We start from the raw sequence: 21,661 nt of genomic DNA on the forward strand, positions 1-21,661 counted from the left end.
CCACGGCAAGTCATCTCTGCAGGCACCCAGGGCCAAGACCTTCATCCTCACACACAGCCTGGCACTGGATGATTTATGAGGCATGAATTATGCATAGATGGGCAGCCAGGACGGTTGGAGTCATTTGTTCAGCTTAGGGAGTCTCATCTCTTAGCCAAGTCTCTGTCGGCCACCTACACACAGTCCTCCCACTCTCAGCCTCTTGACTGGCTCTCTGTGCCCTTCTTCTCTCCTCAGTTTCTGTGTTTCTGTCATGACCCACTTTAACTCCCACAAAGTCCTGGGTAACCATCCGCTGGGCAGTTTACAAATGCTTTGGCTTATCAGCCCATGGTTAAGAGTGTAGGCCTTAGATTCAGCCACGCCTTGGCTAAAATCCAGTTTGAACTAGCTGGGAAGCCTGACACAGGTGACTTAACCCCATTCCACTGACTTCCCCATCTGTAAAAAAGTGGCATTGGTATATAATAGTGACACTAATCATATTCACCATGAAGCTATTGATGTATCAAAGGAGGTAATTTATATGCTACACAGAGTAAACTACAGGCACTCGGTAGAGTCAACACATACGACCCGGCTTCTGCCTGCTTCTCCGCTTTCACATCTGCCTGCTTCAGTTCCATTTAACTGTGGGCTTCTCTTAAGCAAAAACCCAAGGAGCCTGGCTTGGCACGTATCTGAGTGCTCTATAAATAAGGACAAAAATTAAATCAGCCATAGGGCTACTTAGGGCAGCCAGAGAGCATCATGCTTTTAGCATGCTCTCCAGCCTGCTGATTCTTGCATCCCCAGTGGCATTTCCCTTCCTCTCTGAGCTAGTGGCCGATCACCTTTTAAATCACTATCCCCCTCAACTCACTTCCTGCCTGAAGGCCATTGCTGTGCTTGTCTGTCTCCCTCTTCAGAGCTTCTTGTGGGCAGCTCACCTTGTGCTGTGCCTGTCGCAGAGAGGGGATCAAAGTGTGTTTGCCAAGTAAAGGCTGGAAGCAGAGATGAATGTAGATATGAGGATATGGGCAGAAGGACAAAAATGAAAAGGGGAAATGAAGCCCTTTGAGAACTGGTGATTTATTGCCATGGTGATTTCTGGGTATCTTTTGTTTGAGGGATGGGGTGGAAGAAGTTGCTTTACTCGTGTTATTGTTTTCTTACTTCCTCATCTGAGCTCAGAAAAACAACTTTCCCTAGCAACTTCTCCAGTAGAACCAGACAGTGAGAATGAACAGAACCTTCCTAAGCCGATGGAGGAGGCAGGTGCAGAAGGCCCTGAGCGAGACCAGAAGTCATCCTTCATGTTAGCCACAAGGGCACATGGAGCTCTTCTGAAAACTGCAGTTAGTGAGGACACCTGAAGCCTAGCACAGGTCGTAAGCTAAGGACTGGAGGGCACAGCAACGTTCAACGAGAACGATTGAGCACTCACAGTCAGAGTTAATCCTCTGGACATCCAAAGGTTCAGCGTATGGACACAGCTGTAATATACTGGTCTGTGGGCCCCATGGTCCTTTTTGAATCTGTGAAGAGAAGCTCTGGCTTCCTCAAGAATGTCGGCATCAACACAAACCCTGGTAAATCTTCTCAGTGAAGCCCCGTTGCTCATCAGTGAAGAAAGTAGGCTCCAGAGTGCTAAAAAGACATACTCCAGGCCACACGGCCACTCAGCATCCTTGATACTGCTCATGCCACTGCTTCCGGTCCTTCTAAAGCAAGAGCCTGAGACTAAGATGTCAGAGACCTTTAGGGAGCAACCTGCCTGCCCCTAGGAGATGTCTCAGTGCAGAGTATACCACTCAAAAGACAGCACGGCATAGTACGTAGAAGCTCTAACTGCGGTAATGTTGACTCACATCCAAGTCTCACAAACTAGGGAATCCAGGCAGATGCTTCAGTTCTGTGAGCCCAGTGTCTCTCACCGGAAATACCTGGCCATGGTTGTGCTGAGGACTGAAAGAGACCGCATTCAAGGTGCTGAGAAGTGTTGCTCTAACTCACTGTTGCCGTTTTGTTACTCACAGGAGCTTGGCGGCCAGTGATAGAGGGAAAAGGACAAACGCCCTATAGATCTAGGCTTGATTTCTGCATTACATTCACCTCCTCTTTGTTCCCATATGTTCAGACATAGGCTGCCTGTTACAGTGGACAGAGCTTATCCCTTATACACACCCCTGCTTCTTAAATATAAGGGCTCACACATGACAGATGTGCATGCTTCCCTTGTCTGAAGGTTAGAGCTGCTGAAACAAGGTGAAAAAGGCCATCCAAGGTTCTTGCTGTCCTGATGCCAAGCCGTTCCTTAACCGCTTCATGTCTTCTGTCTGTTCAAGCTGACTTCCCAGCACCACATACTTCTTTTGTGCCACAGAAAGTAAGAAGGAAAGGGGGAAAGGTACATAAAGGTATTTCTACCTAAAAGATAAAGAACCTGAGTTTTTCACAGCCATTTACAGTCAGCTCGCCAACTGAAGCGACATGAAAACAGCTAGATAGAAAATCTGAAAATGCGGCCTTCAGTTGTATGGCCATAAGCCTACCAAAACTGCCCCTTGGAGCGGGCAAGGGGCTGTGTAGTGGATGGTGGGCAGTCTGCCACACCCTCCTCCCGGCCTGTTCTGTGACTCACTTAGTATCAAAGATGGATTTGGGCCTCAGGACTGTCAAAACTATTCTTTTGGTGATTTTTTACAATTTTGTGCGGTTGGTTGGTTTGGTTTTTCGAGCAGGGTTTCTTTATAAAGATAGTCATAAAGATGTAGCCTTGGATATCCTGGATTCACTTTGTAGACCAGGCTGGCCTTGAACTCACAGAGATCCGCTTACCTCTGCCTCCCCAAGTGATGGGATTACAGGCATGCACCTCTGCGCCTGGATGTTTTGTTTTTGTTTTGTTTTTAGCTTCTCTTTTTATTTTTTATTTTTATTAATTACAGTTTATTCACTTTGTATTCACAGTGTATTCACCTGTAACTTCTTCCTTCCCTCCCAATCCTACCCTCCTTCTCTCTTCTCCACCCATGTCCCTCCCCCAAGTTCACTGATAGGGGAGGTCTTCCTTCCCTTCCTTCTGATCCAAGTCTATCAGGTCTCATCAGGACTGACTGCATTACCTTCCTCTGTGGCCTGGTAAGGCTGCACCCCCCTGGGGAGGGAGGTGATCAAAGAGCAGGCAATCAGTTCATGTCAGAGACAGTCCCTGTTTCCATTACTATGGAACCCACTTGTACACTGAGCTGCCATGGGCTACATCTGTGCAAGGGTTCTAGGTTATCTCTATGAATGGTCCTTGGTTGGAGTATCAGTCTCAGAAAAGACACCTGTGTCTAGACTTTTTGGTTCTGTTGCTCTCCTTGTGGAGCTTCTGTCCTCTCCAGGTCTTACTATTTTCCACTTCTTTCATAAAATTCCCTGCACTCTGCCCAAAGTTTGGCTATAAGTCTCAGCATCTGCTTTGGTACCCTGCAGGGTAGAATCTTTCAGAGGCTGTCTGTGGTAGGTTCCTGTCCTGTTCCCTGTTTTCTCCCTCTTCTGATGTCCATTCTCTTTGCCTTTCTGAATAAGGATTGAGTATCTTACCCAGAGTGCTCCTTCTTAATTAGTTTCTTTAGGTGTACAAATTTTAATATTTATTAAATTTTTAATGTTTATCCTATATTATATGTCTAATATCCACTTATGAGTGAGTGTATACCCTGTATATCTCAATTCTCCAATAAAACGACAGATTAACACAATGGATGCATAATAAACAAGACCCAACAATCTGTTGCATACAAGAAACACACCTAAGTCATAAAGATAGACATTACTTGAGAGTAAAGGGCTGGAAGACAGTTTTCCAAGCAATGGACCCAAGAACCAAGCAGGAGTAGCCATTCTAATATCAAATAAAATAGACTTTCAACCAAAATTAATAAAAAGAGATGGGGAAGGACACTTCATACTCATCAAGGGAAAATACCACCAGGAAGACATCACAATCCTGAACATCTATGCCCCAAATACAAGGGCACCCACATTTGAAAAGAAACACTAATAAAACTTAAACCACATGTAGAACCCCACACATTAATAGTGGGAAACTCCCAACACCTCATGCTCAACAAAGGGCAGGTCAACAGAACAGAAATTTTGTTTTTGTTTTTAAGACAGGGTCTCTCTATTATGTAGTCCTGCCTATAGATCAGGCTGGCCTCAGAATTCACAGAGGTCCTGCCTCTGAAGTACTGGGATTAAAGATGTGGCCACCATGCTTGATCCAAAACTGTATGTTTTTAGACCCTGGGCAATTCTATATGGTATCAGAATTCTCCAAGCTCCTAATTATTCTGCAAGACAACACTGATAATTGTAGTGGTAATACTAAAAATATTACTAATAGTAATATACATGTCAAGTAAAAGCCACTGTTGGGATTACCTTACCGTGCATTTATAATGAATTAACAGTGTATATAAATATATAGTAGCTCATAAAATATTTATTCTTTTTTATTCATTTAATTTTTTTTTAAACTGGCAAGATTTCTGTCAGGCTTCAGTCACACCATCAAGTGGGTTAGCTGAGGCAGCACCAGCTTCCTCCTCAGAGCAGCCCGTTTTGTCACCCCAGGTGCTGTTTTCTCAGAGCTGCAGTGTTGGGTGCCTGCAGATTGCCCCGCGTTATCTCCCTCCTTTAATTTCCTCCGGGTCTCGGTATTCCTAGATGCAGACCTCTTACTGCGTATCCAGACTGCAGCAGGCAGGGGACTCAGGGGAGGCAGAGAGGAGCCTCCTTCCCCCCCAGGCTCTGCACCGTGGAAGAGGTGGGAGGAGGCTGGCGGGGGGGTACACCTACTTCCTTCCTTGCTGCTCTCTGCTCTTAGATCCCTGTAGGAGCCAGGGGATTCCAGCAGAAAGTGCTTTCCAACCGCCTGGTTTATGGGCACTCACAGAGCAGCTGCTGCAGAGCTTTGAGATTCTAAATCCCTGCCTGGCTGCTGTGTGCTACTGTGCTGCTTGTAGCTTGACGGAAGTGCCAATGTGCAGTCCTGTGTTTTCATTACCATGCAAAGGGGCAGTGTGGAAACCATGTCCATTGTCCCACAGGTTTGCTCCATCTGCTGCTTTTTGATTGTTTTGTTCTATTTTGTTTTGTTTTCATTATCATGCTTTTATTTATTTATGTGTGTGCCCCGGAAAAGGTTCCATTCCAAGGCATGGCATGCATGTAGAGGTCAGGCAACTTGAGAGCAGGAATCAAACTCCCCACCTGTGGGCTTTGCAGCGTCTTCACTCAGTGAGCCCTCTCTCCCACCCTCCGTCTGCTTCTTTAAGGAGTTCTTGACCAAGAGCTCCTGGCTTAAAGAGAAGGAAAAAGAACCCACTGTTTTCTGAAAGGCTGAGGCTCATGCGGAATCATCTGGCCAGGAACCTCCATGACAACTGGAAGGATCTGTAGAGCAGGGGGGTGGGGGTGGGAGGGGTGTTCTTCCTGAGAGGGAACCTCCTAGATTCTTGTTCTCCTCCTTACCGTAGAAGAGACATTGAAGGTGCCTGTTCAGGCAGCTGCTTTGTGCTAATGTGTTTGCTTGTGCCTCTGCCAGGTGACACTGTGACCCCTGGCCCTCAGCCAACCCCGCTACAACTCTTCTTAAAGCAGATGAGGCCAGAGAGCCAGGTTTTGCCACTGAGTCCCAGTGTGACTCTGCCTTTCCTGTTTCCCTGTGCTGGTATGTGAATAGAAGCCCATGGTTTTGTTGTTGTTTTCCTGTGGTTGTTTCCACAGAGCATGGGCAAGGAAGGTGGAAACGTGCTTGGCTGGTTATTAGGAGTGAGAAGTGGTGTCTCCAGTAGGCCGTCAGTGTTTCAGCAGAGTCGCCTAAGGCAGGGCTGCTCACTCCTCTGTGCCTTACCAGGATTCAAGCAAGCATTGCTCAGAGGCAAAGCTAAGTGTGCCAGCAGGAGAGGGTGAAGGCAACAAGCATCACACCAACAGCCAGCATCCAGAGAGCCCTGTGCTTGTTCCCCCCTCTCCCCCAGGGCTGTCCAGTGCACAGCTCAGCCCAAATCCAAGCCCTCTGTTCTAGGAGCTGCCACCTTAGGGATCGTCCTTCCTAGTTGGGTGGGTTCTCCAAGCCCACAGGATTAGAACCAAAGCTGCTTCCGTCCCCCTGCCCGTGGTTCTGACCCTGCCCCCACCCCTGCCTTGGTTGTTCACCGTGTCCTCAGGTTTGACATCATGGCTCTGCTTGATCTGACTTGATGAGGCTTCTGAAGCTGTGTCTGTGTGTTCTCAGCAGTTGCTTGCAGCACAGCCCCTCACTGCCCACTGAGGATTAGAAAGCTCACTCGCTTTTCTTGACTGGCTAGCTCTTGTGCCTTCCACAAGTTGCCTCTTATTATTGCTTTGAATTAGCTGCCCTCCTCCCCTCTCCAGATTTATATGTCATTTATACATGATTCTTTCAGCTTATGTTCAGATTCAGTCGGGAACTGAAACAGGGATATTTTCTACCAAAGAATAAAGGCAACTTAATCTTATTATCCAAGTGGGACCTTCTCACAGTACAGTCTCTGTGTAGACAATCTGAGAAGTAAAGTCAGAATCCAATCCACGGTCTGCCGTGACTTCAGCCTCCCCAGGAAGCACGTTCCAGGCATCCATTTCACAGCTGGGATGGCACAGTGTCCCTTAGACACAGCACACTGCTTCGGAGTGCGGACGTCTCTGTCTTCTTCTCTGCTTCACGCTCTGTGGCGGACAATGCCTTATATATCCACCACCCTGTTGTTCGACAGTTGCACGTTTTCTCGTTTCCCAAATGATGTCCTCATAAACTCTCTCTCAGCACAAACTCACAGGCCAGAAGGCAAGCCTGTTTTAAGGCCTCTTGTTGACATTACCAGTTTTCGCTCACCCAAAGTTTCTGTACCAGTTCTCAAGTCTCCATAGAGTACAGAGGACCCTCATTCACTGTTGGGTAGACTATTCATCTGTGACTTTAATCACTAATTAAATCGCTCACTAATCTATACTTTCTCTGGTTACTGTGGAAAGTGCGTATGTGCGTGTATGTGTGTGTGTGTTTGACTGTGTGTTGCCAATAGTGTTCCCCATTTCCTGCCTAATTGGTTTGTCTTAGCTATACAAATCCACCTTAAAAATATATATCTACAAAATAAACTTGTATGTAAATGTTCATAACAGAATTATTTAAAAGAGGAAGTAGCCAAAATGGCCATAATTTTTAAATGGGTGAGCACCGTGTGATACAGCCGTACAATGACATATTTTTAGTGATAAAAGGAGTGATACTTTACTACCTCCTACATCATGCATGAATCTTAGAAGCATTATGCCTAGTGACACAGAGAAAGTCACTGAGACCGTGTGTCATGTGATTAAAGCCACACAAAGTATCTAGATTAGGCAAATCCTCGGAAACTTAATGTAGGTTAGAGGTTTTCAGGGAAGGTGGGAATCAGGTGACTGCTTAGAGCACTGGATATCTTTGGGGATGCGAAGGTGTTCTGGAATTAAATAGAGTGATGGTTTCTTTATAAATACCCTTAAAACTCCACTGTGCCAGATGTGTAAAGCATATGAGTTTTTTTCATATTACATCACAAAACAAAATGTAGAAGTGTTAACCAAAGGGGTCTGTTCTGTGGTCTGGAAGAACTGGGAAGGTGAGGTGCCCTGTCCCCTCCTGAGTCCTTTCGTATAGACAGGGTTAAACACCTTTCCTTGTATCAGCAGCTTCGCTCTTTTGCCAACTCAGAGATCCAAAGCAAACCGGGCGCAAGAAGGATCCCTGTCCTCCACTTGGAGCCCTTCCGTGATTTGCTGTTAAGACTTCATTTGGCCATTTAGGTTTAGGACCCCGTCCAGCATCTGGACAGCTGACAGCAGTGTTAACACTCACCCTCAGGGTCTGGCGCTTTTGTTTCCCTTCCACTAAGTGCTTTCAGAGCTCCAGGCACTGTGAGTGGGAGGTTGGACAGGGCGAAAGACACCACAGTTTCTCAGCCTGGGGGTTATCCGAACAAGCAAAACCAGAGATGATTTTAGGTGCCAGGAATGTGGCTCTTTCCTAATGTGCCCTGGTGTTTTATGAATGATTTTTTTTTCATCCCCTTGCTCCGCAGGGTGGGCCAAGATCTGTCTTCATCCCCTTGAAGCCTTTGCAGCCATCAACACACCAGTGATCCAAGGGTCAGACACTGTTTCTGAAGCGTTGATTTGATGTGTAGTAGGTCCAGTTTTCTGGCCACGGCATGCGGTTAGTCTCTGCATTGTGAACATTCCCACCAATGCATGGTGTCTCAGCTAAGACCCAGCAGTGTTAGAATGATGTGTTTGGTGGGCCCTCCTTCACAGGACTCATCATGAAAAATTACTTTGTGTTTGCTTGGGGGGGGCAGATTCTATGAACATGTCATTTTATGAGGTAATTTGCCTACAAAGTGAATCATGCAACAGGAGAGATCATTTTTTTATACCAAGGGAAACTGATACCGCCTCCCTCGTGGTGTGTATAAATACCCTTGCCACAACTAGGAAAGATCGGGAAATTGAGGGCTGCTCCAGTTTTGTTGGCTCAAACTGTCATTAAGATGCCAAGGAAGAGGTGACTCACTATCCATACTGTGGTCCCAGCACCTCCATAGAATCAACTATTCGAAGTGTGGCTGGGAGACATGGTAAAACAGGAACTCTGCTCTCTCCGCCCCAAAGGTGGTGTCTGTAAGGGTCCTTCGTCAAGGCTTTTCCCCTCCCTGCCTCATAGCATGCCTTTGCATGGACTTGCTCGAGCTCCATATATAGAACACAGCTTTGTTCATGGGTTTGGGTACAAGTCATGGACTCCAGCTTTCTCCTCTTGTCCCCACCCTGAGCTCAGCTGTGGACACATTGCCCGACCTCCCTGTCCTCCCTTGTGAAGCACAGGAGAGTAACAATGCCCATGTTTGGGCAGTTAGGAGAATTTGGTGGGATTGCATTTTCCGTTGCACAGTGTAGTGCCTGGTGCTACACAGTGAGCACTTAACCATGTTGGCTACAACCACCAAGATCCGGAGCCTTCGTTTCTACAGCGCTCCATCCCGTAACTGTGTATGTATTCATCTTCGACAAGCTTTGGACAGCATTCGTGTGTTAGCTCACAGTTCTGTGGACCATAAGCAGACATAGCACGGCTGGGGTCTCTGTTCAGCGAGGCTGAAACCAGGGCATCAGCTGAGCTGTCATCCTGAGACCCTGGTTGGGGGGAGGGATCCATTTTCTGACTCAGGCAGGCTCTTGATCCAGCTCAGTTGCCGTGGGTTGCTCTGGTCCTGGGAGTGCCCCCTGGATGGCTGTGAGAACTCCTCAGCTCTGGAGGTCCCCACAAGTCCAACCACGGGTTAAGAACTACAGTTGAGAAGATCCTCACTTTGAATGCTTCTCACACTTTGGCTCTGCATGTCCAGGAAGAGCCATCACCTTCCAGGGCTTACTCGATGAGGTCAGCTCACCAGGACAATGTCTTTTTTTTAAAGTTGGCTATGCCAAGTCACAGAGTTGATCACAGGGATAACTGCCTCATTCCCACATCCCAGGGACTGTAAGGGAGTGTTCTTGAGGGGCAGGAATCTTGGGAGGGAGCTCAGAATTCTGCCTACGACAGCACAGCCTCAGCAAGACACAGCTTCTCATTTCTTCCCTCCTGTTGGCAGCAAGTAGGTTTTTCCAAGTGGGCAGAGCCCTGTGCCATGGTGACGCTGGGTGGACCCAGCCCCACAGGCGTCTGTGGCTCAGCCCTCAAGGTCTTACAAGTTGCACAATGCAAACCCAGCTGGGTCCCACCTTTGCCTTGGGACCTCCAGGAGTGTTACGTAGCCAAGAGGCACCAAGGTAGCCCTGCTTTTTCTCCAGCCTCCTAACTCCTGCGACCTTTCTGACTGACCCCAAAAGACAGTGCCACCTGCCCTCACACATTCACCGTCAGGGTCACCTTGCTGTGTCCTACAAAGGAAGAATGCCACTTTGCACAGGATTGAAATGTGCTAGTGAATTAGGAGACTGGGATGGCAGGTTCTGTAACTGCATCACCACTGCTCCAGGCGTGGCATTCAACTGTCCAAATCCTGCTCTAGCAGTCAGCTGTCCTGGCTCCTCAAGGGCTTCACTGTCTCTACTGAGAATGTAGTGAAATACCCAGGTCGATCCTGTGGGTGTTCGTGATTTCACAAGCATCAAAAGCTGTCTGCCTGGAACCTCCTCTCCTAAGGTCACTTCACTTTTGCTGCGCCCCGCCTCCTCCTACCCTCGTCCTCATGCCATCGCTGTTCTTTGAGAGGAGTGTATGCTCGGGAAGCTGCAGCTGGCCTACAGCTCTGCTCTGAATTCTCCACTGCCTATGTGTAGCTAGTCCAGTCCCTTTCCTTGTTCTTATCCTCCACCACCAGATTTGCCCAGGAAAAGGGGAGGGTGGGGGGGGGATTTGAGAGTAGAAGGGATAGTGTGAGGCTGGAGCAGGAAGCAAGTCATGTCAGAGTTCTGCCTGGCCAGCCTTCACCTGTTTTTCCCCAGGCCTGGGCCACCCTCTAGGCTCTCAGGGAAGGGATGGGGGGTGCAAGGAGGAGAGGGGTAGGGAACTAAGTCTGAGGGCTGTCGTTTCCCTACACCCTCCTAAGTTGGCTCCAGGGTAATAGCCTACTCATGGGCTTTCCATAGAGTGTACCGCAGACAAAAGGATTTGCCAGCATCGCAAGTGTTCTCAGCCAGGCTTTGTTTCCCAGATCAGCACAAACCTGAAGTCCTCTCACTCACCCAGCAACTGTAGACTGCGGTCCTGGGCATCGCTTTTGGCTTGGCAGCTGAGGAAATGGAAGCATTGTTGGTGTTTATGTGCCCACAGACTGGCATCAGTAGCTGAGAGTGTGTGCCCACCCAGGCCCACCTTGGGTCAGAACACACCACACCTATAGTAGTTGAGACCCCCAGTACTGCAGGTCGCATTCCATCTATTGAAGAACTGTGTGGGGGATTTGAGACCACACCATGACATAAAGGGATCATGGCTGCTGTGCTCATAGGAGCAGGGTGTGGCTGTGCTTCACTGTGTCTGGCAACTTCTTCTCCAGTTGTGTAACACTGCTGGCTAATTTAAAAAGATCTGCAGGGCTACATAAATTTAAGGAAACTGGATCTTCTATGCATAATAGAAACAGGGCCCCTCAGCTTTTAAAAGGATTGAAAATCAGGGCTATAATCCAGATATCTTGACTATTCACACAGGATCAGGTTAGTCCAAATGCTCCCTCCCAGCTCGTCTAGACACGTGGACTAGGGTCATGGACCTGACAGGGTGTCTTACTGATGAGGACCCCAGTGTTTTCAGAGTGGCACTGATAGTGCTGCAGTGACCTGCAAATCAAAAGCCAGGAGAATAGTACTCTCCATGTTGGTGGACATAAAAACCACCACACAAAACTGAATAGAGGTACCTTTATTTTGGCCCAAATCCCCAGAAGTCTGCTTCATGGCAAGGAGCCTGAGGATGATGAATGTGGTCCATATAGCGTCGTCCGAGTCTTCATCAAGAAATGGTTAGGCTGCCTGACCCAAGAGTGAGGGAGAAGACCACAAGCTCTCTCACGAATCTTTGTGATTCACTCTTGGTGTCTGGAGCCTGCATTATTTCTGGTTTGTTTTTGTTTTGTTTCGTCTCTGTGTGTGTGCATGCGCACACACACACACGTGCGTGCATGTTGCTATCTCCATCGTTACTGCCGATTCTTCATATGTGCCCTTTCATAAGAGAAAGGAACAAGCAAGATGTGTGCAGAAGCATTGGTTAGCGTGGAGTGTCAGATGCCTACACTGTATTCCCTCCACAAAAGATCGTTTTCTCTGAACTAATCTTCACTGTTTTAATTTATTCACTTGACATCTCTAAAATGCGGCTGCATGCTTAGCACGGTTCTAGGCACTTGAGACACACACAACTGTGAAGCAAAGGACCAGCAGCCAAACCCTAACTTAAAGGGATTATACCTTTCCCTGATGCTACCTGTACAGTTAATCATTTACTACCCTGTGGGCCTCTTTTGATGAACCTTAGAAGTCCATCTTTATTTGGAGAGATATAATGTCCTGTTTTCTGTAGGAATTCTAGTAGGGATTGCTTTGTTGCATTAAAAAGAATGAAAGTTCTCATTGGTTGTAGGTTTCAAAGGAAACCAGGATTTCTCCCAGGCAACCCTAGTAACATTGGAGCTGGTTGCAGGTGGCCGTTCTGTGCTTAGTAGGACGTTTGGCAGCAACCCTGGCCTAACCCCACCAGATGTACAAGTACCCCTTTCCCTGTGTTTTGACAACTGAAAACATCCCCAGACACTGCCTACTACGCATGTTTGCTGGCCACGGGGATGACTGATGTGAACGTGACCCTGTGGTTCTAGGCCTGCATCCTCCGATTAAGCAAGTCAGTGAGATCCCCAAGAGAAAAAGCACTTGGAGCATGTGTTTTCTGTCTGGCCCTCGCCAAACCTCACAGCAGTGGTCTACCGGGAAGAGTTAATGTTTATCAGTCAGACGGAGGAGGAGCAGCAGCAGCAATGATGAAATTCCCTCAGTAAACCATGCCTTGGAGATAGTTCCCATTTCCCATTGGAAACTTGTTAAAATCATTCATTGACCATAAGTGAGAAAGCATCTTGGACGCAGTCTGCTGTAAATTAATCTTGAATGATTTATGAGGAAATGGGTTCCAGATTTGGTGATCTCAGCTCAAGTAGTAGGCGGCTGCCTGATAAACATTCCCGTTCTCAAGAACTCGCAGTCAACTCACTAAGTGTTTGCTGAAGTGTAGAGTGTGAGAGCTCTAGCGTGTCTAAAGCCCATCTGTGCCTTGGTCTAGGAGAACTCAGAGCTTGGGAACGGCCACAGGGCATCTCCTTACCCAGTGACAGCTCCTGCAGTGAGAGGAATTGCCCTTTGTGGCCTCAGACCTCCCCCTGTCCTGAGCCCTGCCTTCCCCTGTGAGAATGTGTCAGACATGGTGCCATGTGTTTCTTATTTGACTCCCTGGTCCCAAAAGCTGCTTTTTGGAGTTTTGGTGGGGACACCTACTGCCAGTTCTACCTGCTCCTGTCCACTCACAGTCCAGAATGGTAACATCTGTTTCCTTCCCTTGTGTCTCTGAGTCATCTTCACTCCTCACATACATGTCAGTACATTAGAAAATGCAGGGCAGGGCCTGGGCATGGTGGCACACACCTTTGAGATCAGCACTCAGGAGGCAGGGGCAGGCAGATCTCTGAGTTCTAGGCCAGCCTGGTCTACAGAGTGAGTTCCAGAACAGCCAGGGCTACAAAGTGAGGCTCTGTCTCAAAAAGAAAAGAAAAAGCAGGATGTACTACTAATGAAAGCCACTGGGAGAAAGTAAGGTTGGGTTTGGTACAGAATTTTCGCTCATTTAGTTATGGCATACTCAGCAGCCACTGTGTGTGGGCATTGGCAGTACATCTGTGAGGAAGTGGATCTTCATCCACAGGGCAGTGGGGCATGTGGACAGGCCATCTTTTAATATGGCACAGTGGGGCTCAAGGTAGGGGAAAGCAAGGGAGCCAGTGGGCACTTAAGAAAAGTACTATCTCAGCTTGTGGAAAGGGGTCTAAGAAGGCTTCGAAAGAGAAACAGTATCTCAGTGGGGCACTGATTCCTTGTACGTCCAGAAGAAAAGGCAGGAGTGGTCAGGCCACACCCCCAGTCAGGAAGGTAAGAGCGGAAGCAGGAAGCGTGAGAGGAAAATGGAGCAGCGGTGAGGACGCCTCTCAGGACTCAGATGGGAGCAGCTGGCTCTTAGAGATTTACCCAGGAGCCTTGAGAAGGCAGGTGTGAGGAGGAGAGGGTGACATGACTCAACTTTTCCATCTACCGCCAGACCCAGACCGTAGCAGCCGCTCTTTTAAATGGTTTGAAGAATGTCAAACACTGATAGAAATTTGAAATGCTAATTAGCAGCTTCAAATGCTCCTGTTTCTGGAGGCTACATGACAGCCTCTTTGCTTCTGCCCAGTTTTATTTTCCACTTGGTAGCTACTTCTTAGTTTTAATACTATTATCATTTTGTGACTGAAGAGTTAGTGCCCACAGTGGGGTGTGTAGTAAATAGTTCTTGGTCTGTGCCCTGGCTTCCCAGTTCACCTGCTGTTCACAGTTCACAGACTTTTGCTGTGTTGGAAGGTTTTGCTCTAGTGTTGAAAAATTCGCTTTATTGCTTACATACTATCTTTTTGATTTTTCGAGAAAGGGTTTCTCTGTGTAGCCGTGGCTGACCAGAACTCGCTTTGTAGACCAGGCAGGCCTCGAACTCACAGCGATCCGCCTGCCTCTGCCCCCCAAGTGCTGGGACCACCACGCCCAGCTACATAGTATCTTTTAAGGTGACTGAAGAAAAAGATAAGAAACCTGGGTGGGCTATCTTCAGACAGGTGTGTGGTAATGTGGAATTTTTTAGGGGGCACAGGCCTCATTTGAGTGAAATGGTACCCCATGAGGATTGTTCTCTGTGATCATGCCATCTTCCAGAGCGCTCAGTGTGCACGTCAGAGGACTGAGATGAGTCTTAATACTAGTCCCTTGCCACTGCTTCAGTAAGCCTGCTAACTCTCCCCTTTCTCTTTCATCAGGGATTTGGATAATGGGCTGTGTGCAATGTAAGGATAAAGAAGCAGCGAAACTGACGGAGGAGAGGGACGGCAGCCTGAACCAGAGCTCTGGGTACCGCTATGGCACAGACCCCACCCCTCAGCACTACCCCAGCTTCGGTGTGACCTCCATCCCAAACTACAACAACTTCCACGCCACCGGGGGCCAGGGACTCACTGTCTTTGGGGGTGTGAACTCCTCCTCTCACACTGGGACCCTTCGTACAAGAGGAGGGACAGGTAAGCCACTAGCAGGGAGAGGAGCCAAGAGCACCAGAGCTTTTGGAGCCGCTGCTGGTTGTGTGGGTGGGGTGAGAGGAGGTGTGCCGCCGAGTGTGGTGGTCGGAGGACAACTTCCAGGAGCTGATTCTTTCCTTTCATGTGGGTCAGGCCTGGGCAGCAAATGCCTTTACCCACTGAGCCATCTGGCCAGCTCTTTGGCCGTGTTCTTAATTATTTTGGCAATTATGTATCTGCTCCGGCTGACTCACTCTGACTAACATTTTAACAGAGGAGTCTTAGTCAACTTCATCCATCACGTACCATTCAAAACAAAAGACCCACGTTGAGTATCCAAGGTCAGTGTGCCTGGCTTTGGGGACACCCCTGAGAGTTCTGCACCGTTAGTCTCCTGCAGCGTCCTTCTCTGCCTTAAGCCAAGGCCCTACCCTGGCCACCCTGAACACCCAGTGTGGCCTCTTAAAAGCAGGGCCGCCTGAGCACCACCCGGGTCCTTACAGCAGAGGCCTCAGGCCTGGCTGGGGAGTGCCCCCCTCCCTCACTTCTGGGGTCCGTCATCTTCCCCCTCCTCAGCCTGACAGCCACTTCCTGGCCGGTGTGGCTATTTGGCATCATGTTCTTACCATTTGCCTCTACTTCTCAGTGTTTCAGCCTGAGCAGCCCTCAAGCCTCTCATTCATTTCTGTTTGATTATGATCTATGTATGTGTGTTGTTTTGTGTTTGTGTGTGATTTTTGAGGCAGGCTGTCACTTTGTAGCCCAGGCTGTCCTCAGACTATTAACAATTCTCCTGCTTTAGTGAGTGTTGGGATTACAACCATGAAATAGCACACCCAGCTATGTGTTTTATAGTTGAGTTTTATGTGCCAAGACGTTTCATATTCTCTCTCTTCCCTTCCTCCCCCTGGGTTTCCTTTTCTTTCATGCCACAGGGCTAGGTTTCACTGCCGTATCTATTTGCTGACTTAGCTAATGCTCCGTAACATATCTGGCATACATTCACATACATATGTTTCCTGCAGTTCTTGTAAATTGTCTCGTGTATTTGTAGTCTTCCAAATCCTCTCTCAGTGTGTGAACCATAGCAACCAGATATTTGGCATTATTTGTTCCAAAATTGTTTATTACAAAAGTTTAAAAGAATGTAGCCTCTCTTCACTCTTCTGGGGACAGATGCCTCGTGTCCGCTCTGACAACCCCCTGTGCCTCTTTAGGCAGAGAGCTGGCGTTGCTGAGGCTTTAGTGGTGCTCTTTGCGTCCAGCATACACAGTGGGAGTGGAAGAGGATCCTGACCTGAGGCCTTCGGACACTTTTTCCCTGCACTGCCCTGTCAGTGTCTGCCCCATAGAACAAAACAACTGTGTTTACCTGTGTGCCACAATGATGCTAGCTCACCCTTACATCCAACCTTACATGAGAGCCTCACCAAACCTCTGTGTCCTGCGCCCCCACCCAGGTGCCTGGAAAGGAAGCAGACAGGCAGTCTGGGGCCCTTTGTCCTTCGAAGATACAGAAGAGAAAGGAAAGCCAAACGTGTACTCAGCACACACGCTCCCCTCCACTGTGAGAGGTGCTGAGTGTTTTGTGTTTGCTAACTTTAATTCAGCAAACATGAGCGTCATCCCTCTTCAGTCATTCAGTGAAGACTGGCTGTGAGGCCCAAGAGTACTTGTCCCATTCATTAAGGTCACAGCCTGGGCTACATGGTCAGACATGTGAGTAAGTACCACAGTCATGGATAGTCTTGGTAGAAGAGGCTGTCTGACTCCTTGTAAGATCTGAAGTTTAAAACTGGAGCTGGAGAGGAGCTTAGGAGTTAGGAGCCCTTACTGCTTTTACAGAGGACCCAGCTTCTGTTTCCAGCACCTCCATCAGTCGGCTCACAACCACTTGTAACTCCAGTTCAAAGGTATCCAGTGTCCTCTGCTGGCCCCCACAGGCTCTGACACAACACACACATACACATACACAGGCAAAAGCACATACATATCAAAATACATTTTCAAAGAGCAGAGCCCCAGGATGTTAGCAGATGATACTCCTTCCTTGGGTGGTTTGGTTGGTTGCATTGTGTGTCCTGGGCTTTCTGGCAGCCATTGCCTTCAGTCCCCTAAGGCCACGAGCAGTGTCTGCACTGTCTGCGTTTTCTCCAGCCTCTTTTGCTTCCTCCAGTTAGAGGGTAGAAGGTCTGACTTGATGTGTCTGTCTTCCACACAAAAAGATGGCTCGGTTCTGTTTTCACACTAAAAGAAGAGACCTCTGTTACTGGAATATGACGCCAGAGTAGGCAGCGCCGTGGAGGCACCGCAGTTTGCTCTAAGTCAGACTCCTCCACTCCGGCAGAGAAACCTTCAGAAGGGAAGACAGTACTGAGTGAGCCCTGCTCCAGGACTGCCCCGAGACAAGTGGAAGAGAAGTTCCACCCTTAAGCGCTTGTCCCTCCCTGCACGTGACAATCTCCACAGCAGTGTGGCGCTGGGGAGAGAGGAAGCCACGCTCTAATGAGCCATGGTGGCAGGCTCTTTGAAGTGAGTGCAAATCAAAATGAGAAGCCAGGCTACAGAGAAATGAAAGGCTCCCCTCAGTTACAAGCACCAAGTAACAGCCACATCGCTTAGCAGCTTACACAATACACATCCACGTTCTCAATGTTTGTTACCTGTGTTTCTGTGGGTCTGAATCTGGGAGTGACCGCCTGGTCTTCCGACTCGGGGTGGGATGAGGTCAGGGTGCGCTGGCTGCAGGGTTTGATTGAGTGAACTGTTTTCTACCTCAGGTGGAGTTGGTAGGTTCCAGTTCCTGGTCAGGGGTCAGTTTGCTGTCACGGGTGTTGTGCCAGCGTGGCACCTGCAAGGTCGTAACAGCAGAGAAGCCACTGTCCTCTGAAGAGATGTGTCGCGCTGGGGACATCCGTCCCCTTTATATGTTGTGTTAGTCTGAATCAAGCCATTACGTTCATGAGGGAGGGAGGCTGCACAGGGGCATGAGAACCAAGGCAGCAGGCGCTGTGACCTCCCCAGGATTCTGCCTGCCACCCGGGGTAGGCCCTAGACTGAGCGGAATGCTGGGCGGACTTTCGCGATCGATAGAAAACTTGTAGGATGGGGGAAGGGCCCCTGAGAGTCAGCAGTTGAGAGGACAGAAGTAAGTAGAGAGTGTGGAGCTCGAAGGGGGCAGGGAGTGTTAGCAGTACGACCTCAGAGCTGACAAGCTGACAACCATTACCACAGCTGCAGGTGCCAAGGGCAGCGCATCTTCCATGGGGGGTTGGGATGGGGGGAGTTGAGGACGACATTACAGAGACGTCTCTAAATCACCAGGACACAGAGCAGGCCTTCCTGTTTCATTCACTGCTGTGCTGCATGCGCTTGAGTTGAAAGAGTGATACATTTTTCCCGGGCCTTAGCACAGGGGAGATGGGAGGGGGGACAAAGGGTGTCAGTCTTTGCTGCAGATCCAAGCCAGTCAGAACCCTGCTGCTTCCCCAGTACTCACCCAAAGTTGCCCAACGAGACATCGCTCGGTTCTAGGCATTTATCATAATCCCCCCATTCCCCACCCCCCGACACAAGTCCATGTTATAAAGCCAGCCATGCCCCCATATTAATTACAAAACCTCGATGTGTTTATAAATGGCAACTAAATGTAGATTTTAAAGGATGAGCCTTTAGCAAAGATGTGATTTCTTAGTATTGATTTTCTGTGTGATAATCTCCATCTTTGTTTTGACAGGAGTGACACTATTCGTGGCTCTTTACGACTATGAAGCACGGACGGAAGATGACCTGAGTTTTCACAAAGGAGAAAAATTTCAAATATTGAACAGCTCGTAAGTTTGGGATCAGGGGAGGTGAAGCACACCGGTTTTGGGGGGAAAGTCTCTTGTGGCAGAGACGACAGATATCTGAGGATAAGGAAAGGGTGCTTACTGAGTTCTCTAGCTCACGGCAATACAACCTGAGTGAATTGGTGACAAAGTGCAGCAGTGTTGCAGGGCCCTGTATGCTAAAGCAGAGTGCACATCAATGTCAGAGGAAGCCATCAGGTGTCCTCCTCTGTCACCTTGAGGCCGGTCTCTCCTTGAACCTGAAATGCCCGGGTTTCAGCTTGGCTGGCAGCCAACAAGCCCTAGCAGTCCTATCACACACATGCCCTCCACACACACACACACACACAGTACTAGGGTCATAGGCTTGAGAAAGCATTCTGGGTTGTGACATCCTACTGGGATACAAATTTGTGAGCAAGGACCCTTAGCCCCTGAGCAGCTCTCCAGCCCCTGGGTCCATGTTTTTGCATTTTAATAAAAGTCATAAGAGCACTGGTTCCTGACTGACCCCCATCCCGTCTCTCTACCTCCAAATCATTCTCAAATGGCTGGCACACAGCTTGGCTGCTCTCTGCTTTGAGCTGTGGGCACGGGCAGAGGCGTCACCCTTCAGGTCAGCAACGAGATCCCCCACTCCATAACCATGAAGCCTGTGGAGGTGGTTCCCCGAGTGAAAATATGAGTGTGTTTGTGTTCTGTGAGAAGATAGCAGAGTGCGTCTTAAATGTGACCACTAGGAACTCTTAAACTGGAGCAGGCAAACTTCGGGGTGAAAGTAAAACTCTCCCTTCAAGCCCCACCTTGTTATTTGTAGGGGAAGAGCAGCTGTGGGTCAGGTTTCTCTAGCTGCTGTAACATTAGGTCTCTTACACCTAGGCAGTGTGCATGGGTAAGGGAAGTGTTGGAAAATCCAGGCTCCCAAGAAGATGGTAGCATCCTGCCTTAGCACCTCAGGTGTGTTGCTGTATGCTCCCTGTCACTGGGAAACACCGCCACCCGGGGCTAGGCATGTCAGGGGTTCTGCTCTCACCACCCAGGCTGATTGCTTCTCCTTGGGCTGACTTCATCGTAGTTAAAACATCTGAAGCTTGGCTTTCTATTTCCCTCTAAAAAGACAAACATAGGGAAGGAGGTAAGAAGTTAACACAGCCCTGAGCCCCTGGGAAGCAGAGGGTGTGGCCCCAGGAAACTCCTTGTAACCGGAAGACTGTCTTCCTGGACTTCCTGCCCTTCCTGAGGGTGCCCCCGGCTCTCAGCACTGTGCGCTGAGAACATACCAGCTCTCAACAGCAAACCCTAATACCTCTGCAGACGCTAGAAACTCAGTGTCAGCAGGCGCTGTCTACATAATGCCAGGGACTTTTAAAATCAGGAGCACTGTCATCACCAACAGAAGAGTGGCTGTGTCTCGTTTTTTTTAATCTATTAGAATATGTGTACAAAGTGCATATAACCGTGCCTGGCCATGGTTGTACCGCACTGTAATTACTGACGTATTGCCTTGGGACTTCCCACTTAAAAATGTAAAAAATAATACATGTATGTTACATGTATCTTACCACAATTTTTCAAAAATGTAACATTTTTTACTGCAGTCTCACAAACCAAGCCTCCCTCACTAGAGGCCTCCTGCAGACAATGGAATTTCTTAAAATAGTAAGCAGCTGCCATTTATTGAAAGCTCCTATGTACGGGCCATGTGCTAAGTTACAGCTGCCGTCACTCACTCCTCACAACAACTGTCTGAGGTATGTACCGCAGTCGGTACTGGACATCTGAGAGCCGCAGGGCACAGGTTAGGGAACTGCCCCCATGCACAGTCCTGGCAGGTGGGTGAGACGGAGGGTTCAGAAGTCTTGAGTCTGGTTGTCAGGTGTGACCTTGGACAGGCCCAGATGCTGCCATCAAAGGCAGCCGAAGGATCTAAGTGACAGTGGAAGATTGAGGAAGTTGGCTGGAGAGTCGGAGAGAGGGGGATTTGGCTTTGATCTCTTCCCACTTATGATTGCTTATTGTTAGTTTGAGTCTCAGTTGAATGCTGCTTGTTGGAGTCTATTGATCGGGTTTTGTGTAAACCTTCCCCAGTTTGTACAATATGCTTTAAATGGCAAGGTCGACTAGAAGTTTGGAACTCTGTGAGTCCTTGGAAGTAAGAAGTAGAAGGGGTAGAAAGAGGCAAGTGTAATTCTGGGCGTGTGTGCACACTCCTGATGCAGGCCTGTGTGTCCCGGGTGCAGGGCATGGCCTTGTCAGTCACTGGCAAAGCCAATCCCTGCATCTCCCTTTGTTACGGAAAGCCTCTACAATATCAACAAGGTGAATTTTAGAGAAATGTTTAAGGGAAGGGTGCCGCCTGCCCCACTCTGTATTTTTATCTGAATGCATAGCTTTTAGTGTTTCTGGTACCCTGTGGTCCTCTGACCCCGTCTTCATAGAGGGGAGCATTGGAGAGGGGCTTTTCCTTTAGAGTGGAGTCCTTCGTCCTCCATGCCACTTAAGGGCCCCCTTTTCAAGGTTATAGAAAAGAAAAGTAAGGTTTGTACAGCAAACCGATATCCTGGAGTCACGGATAATAACAGGGAAGGGAAACCAGGCAAGGAAACAAAGCAACAGCACAGAGCAGATGGCACGAGGCCTCCCTCCCCCACCGCCCTCAGCCTGGCTCTCAGCACTGACAGGAGAAGGATGCAGCTCTGCTCTCCCTGGGGCAGCTGCCACCCCTCCTCCCGTATGTCCCCCTCCTGACCCTCCCTCCCATCGAGAGGCCCTCATCCACAGAGCATGTACAGGGGCAGATGTGCTCAGAAGGGCCCTCCCCAGTGCAGACAGGAGCGGAGGGCGTCCTTGCTGACCTGTTGGTAGTTCTCAGCATAACATATTAAGGACCTTCGCAGGCTTGAGCTCACTCCGCACTGA

General features: G+C 48.7%; 1 protein-coding gene across 8 annotated transcripts in view; it reads left to right on the forward strand.

Moving 5' to 3' along the window:
* The window catches only part of Fyn (FYN proto-oncogene, Src family tyrosine kinase), a 197,793-nt gene that overhangs the window by 132,153 nt on the left and 43,979 nt on the right, over positions 1–21,661 (forward strand). For all 8 annotated transcript variants that reach the window (XM_060373354.1, XM_060373356.1, XM_021657250.2 and 5 more), the window contains 2 exons: positions 14,658–14,915; positions 18,649–18,745. In XM_060373354.1, coding sequence (XP_060229337.1) covers positions 14,658–14,915; positions 18,649–18,745 — 355 coding nt within the window. The remainder of the gene's footprint in view (positions 1–14,657; positions 14,916–18,648; positions 18,746–21,661) is intronic.

Source organism: Meriones unguiculatus, chromosome 20 (genome assembly GCF_030254825.1).
Source record: "Meriones unguiculatus strain TT.TT164.6M chromosome 20, Bangor_MerUng_6.1, whole genome shotgun sequence".
NCBI classification, from domain to species: domain Eukaryota; kingdom Metazoa; phylum Chordata; class Mammalia; order Rodentia; family Muridae; genus Meriones; species Meriones unguiculatus.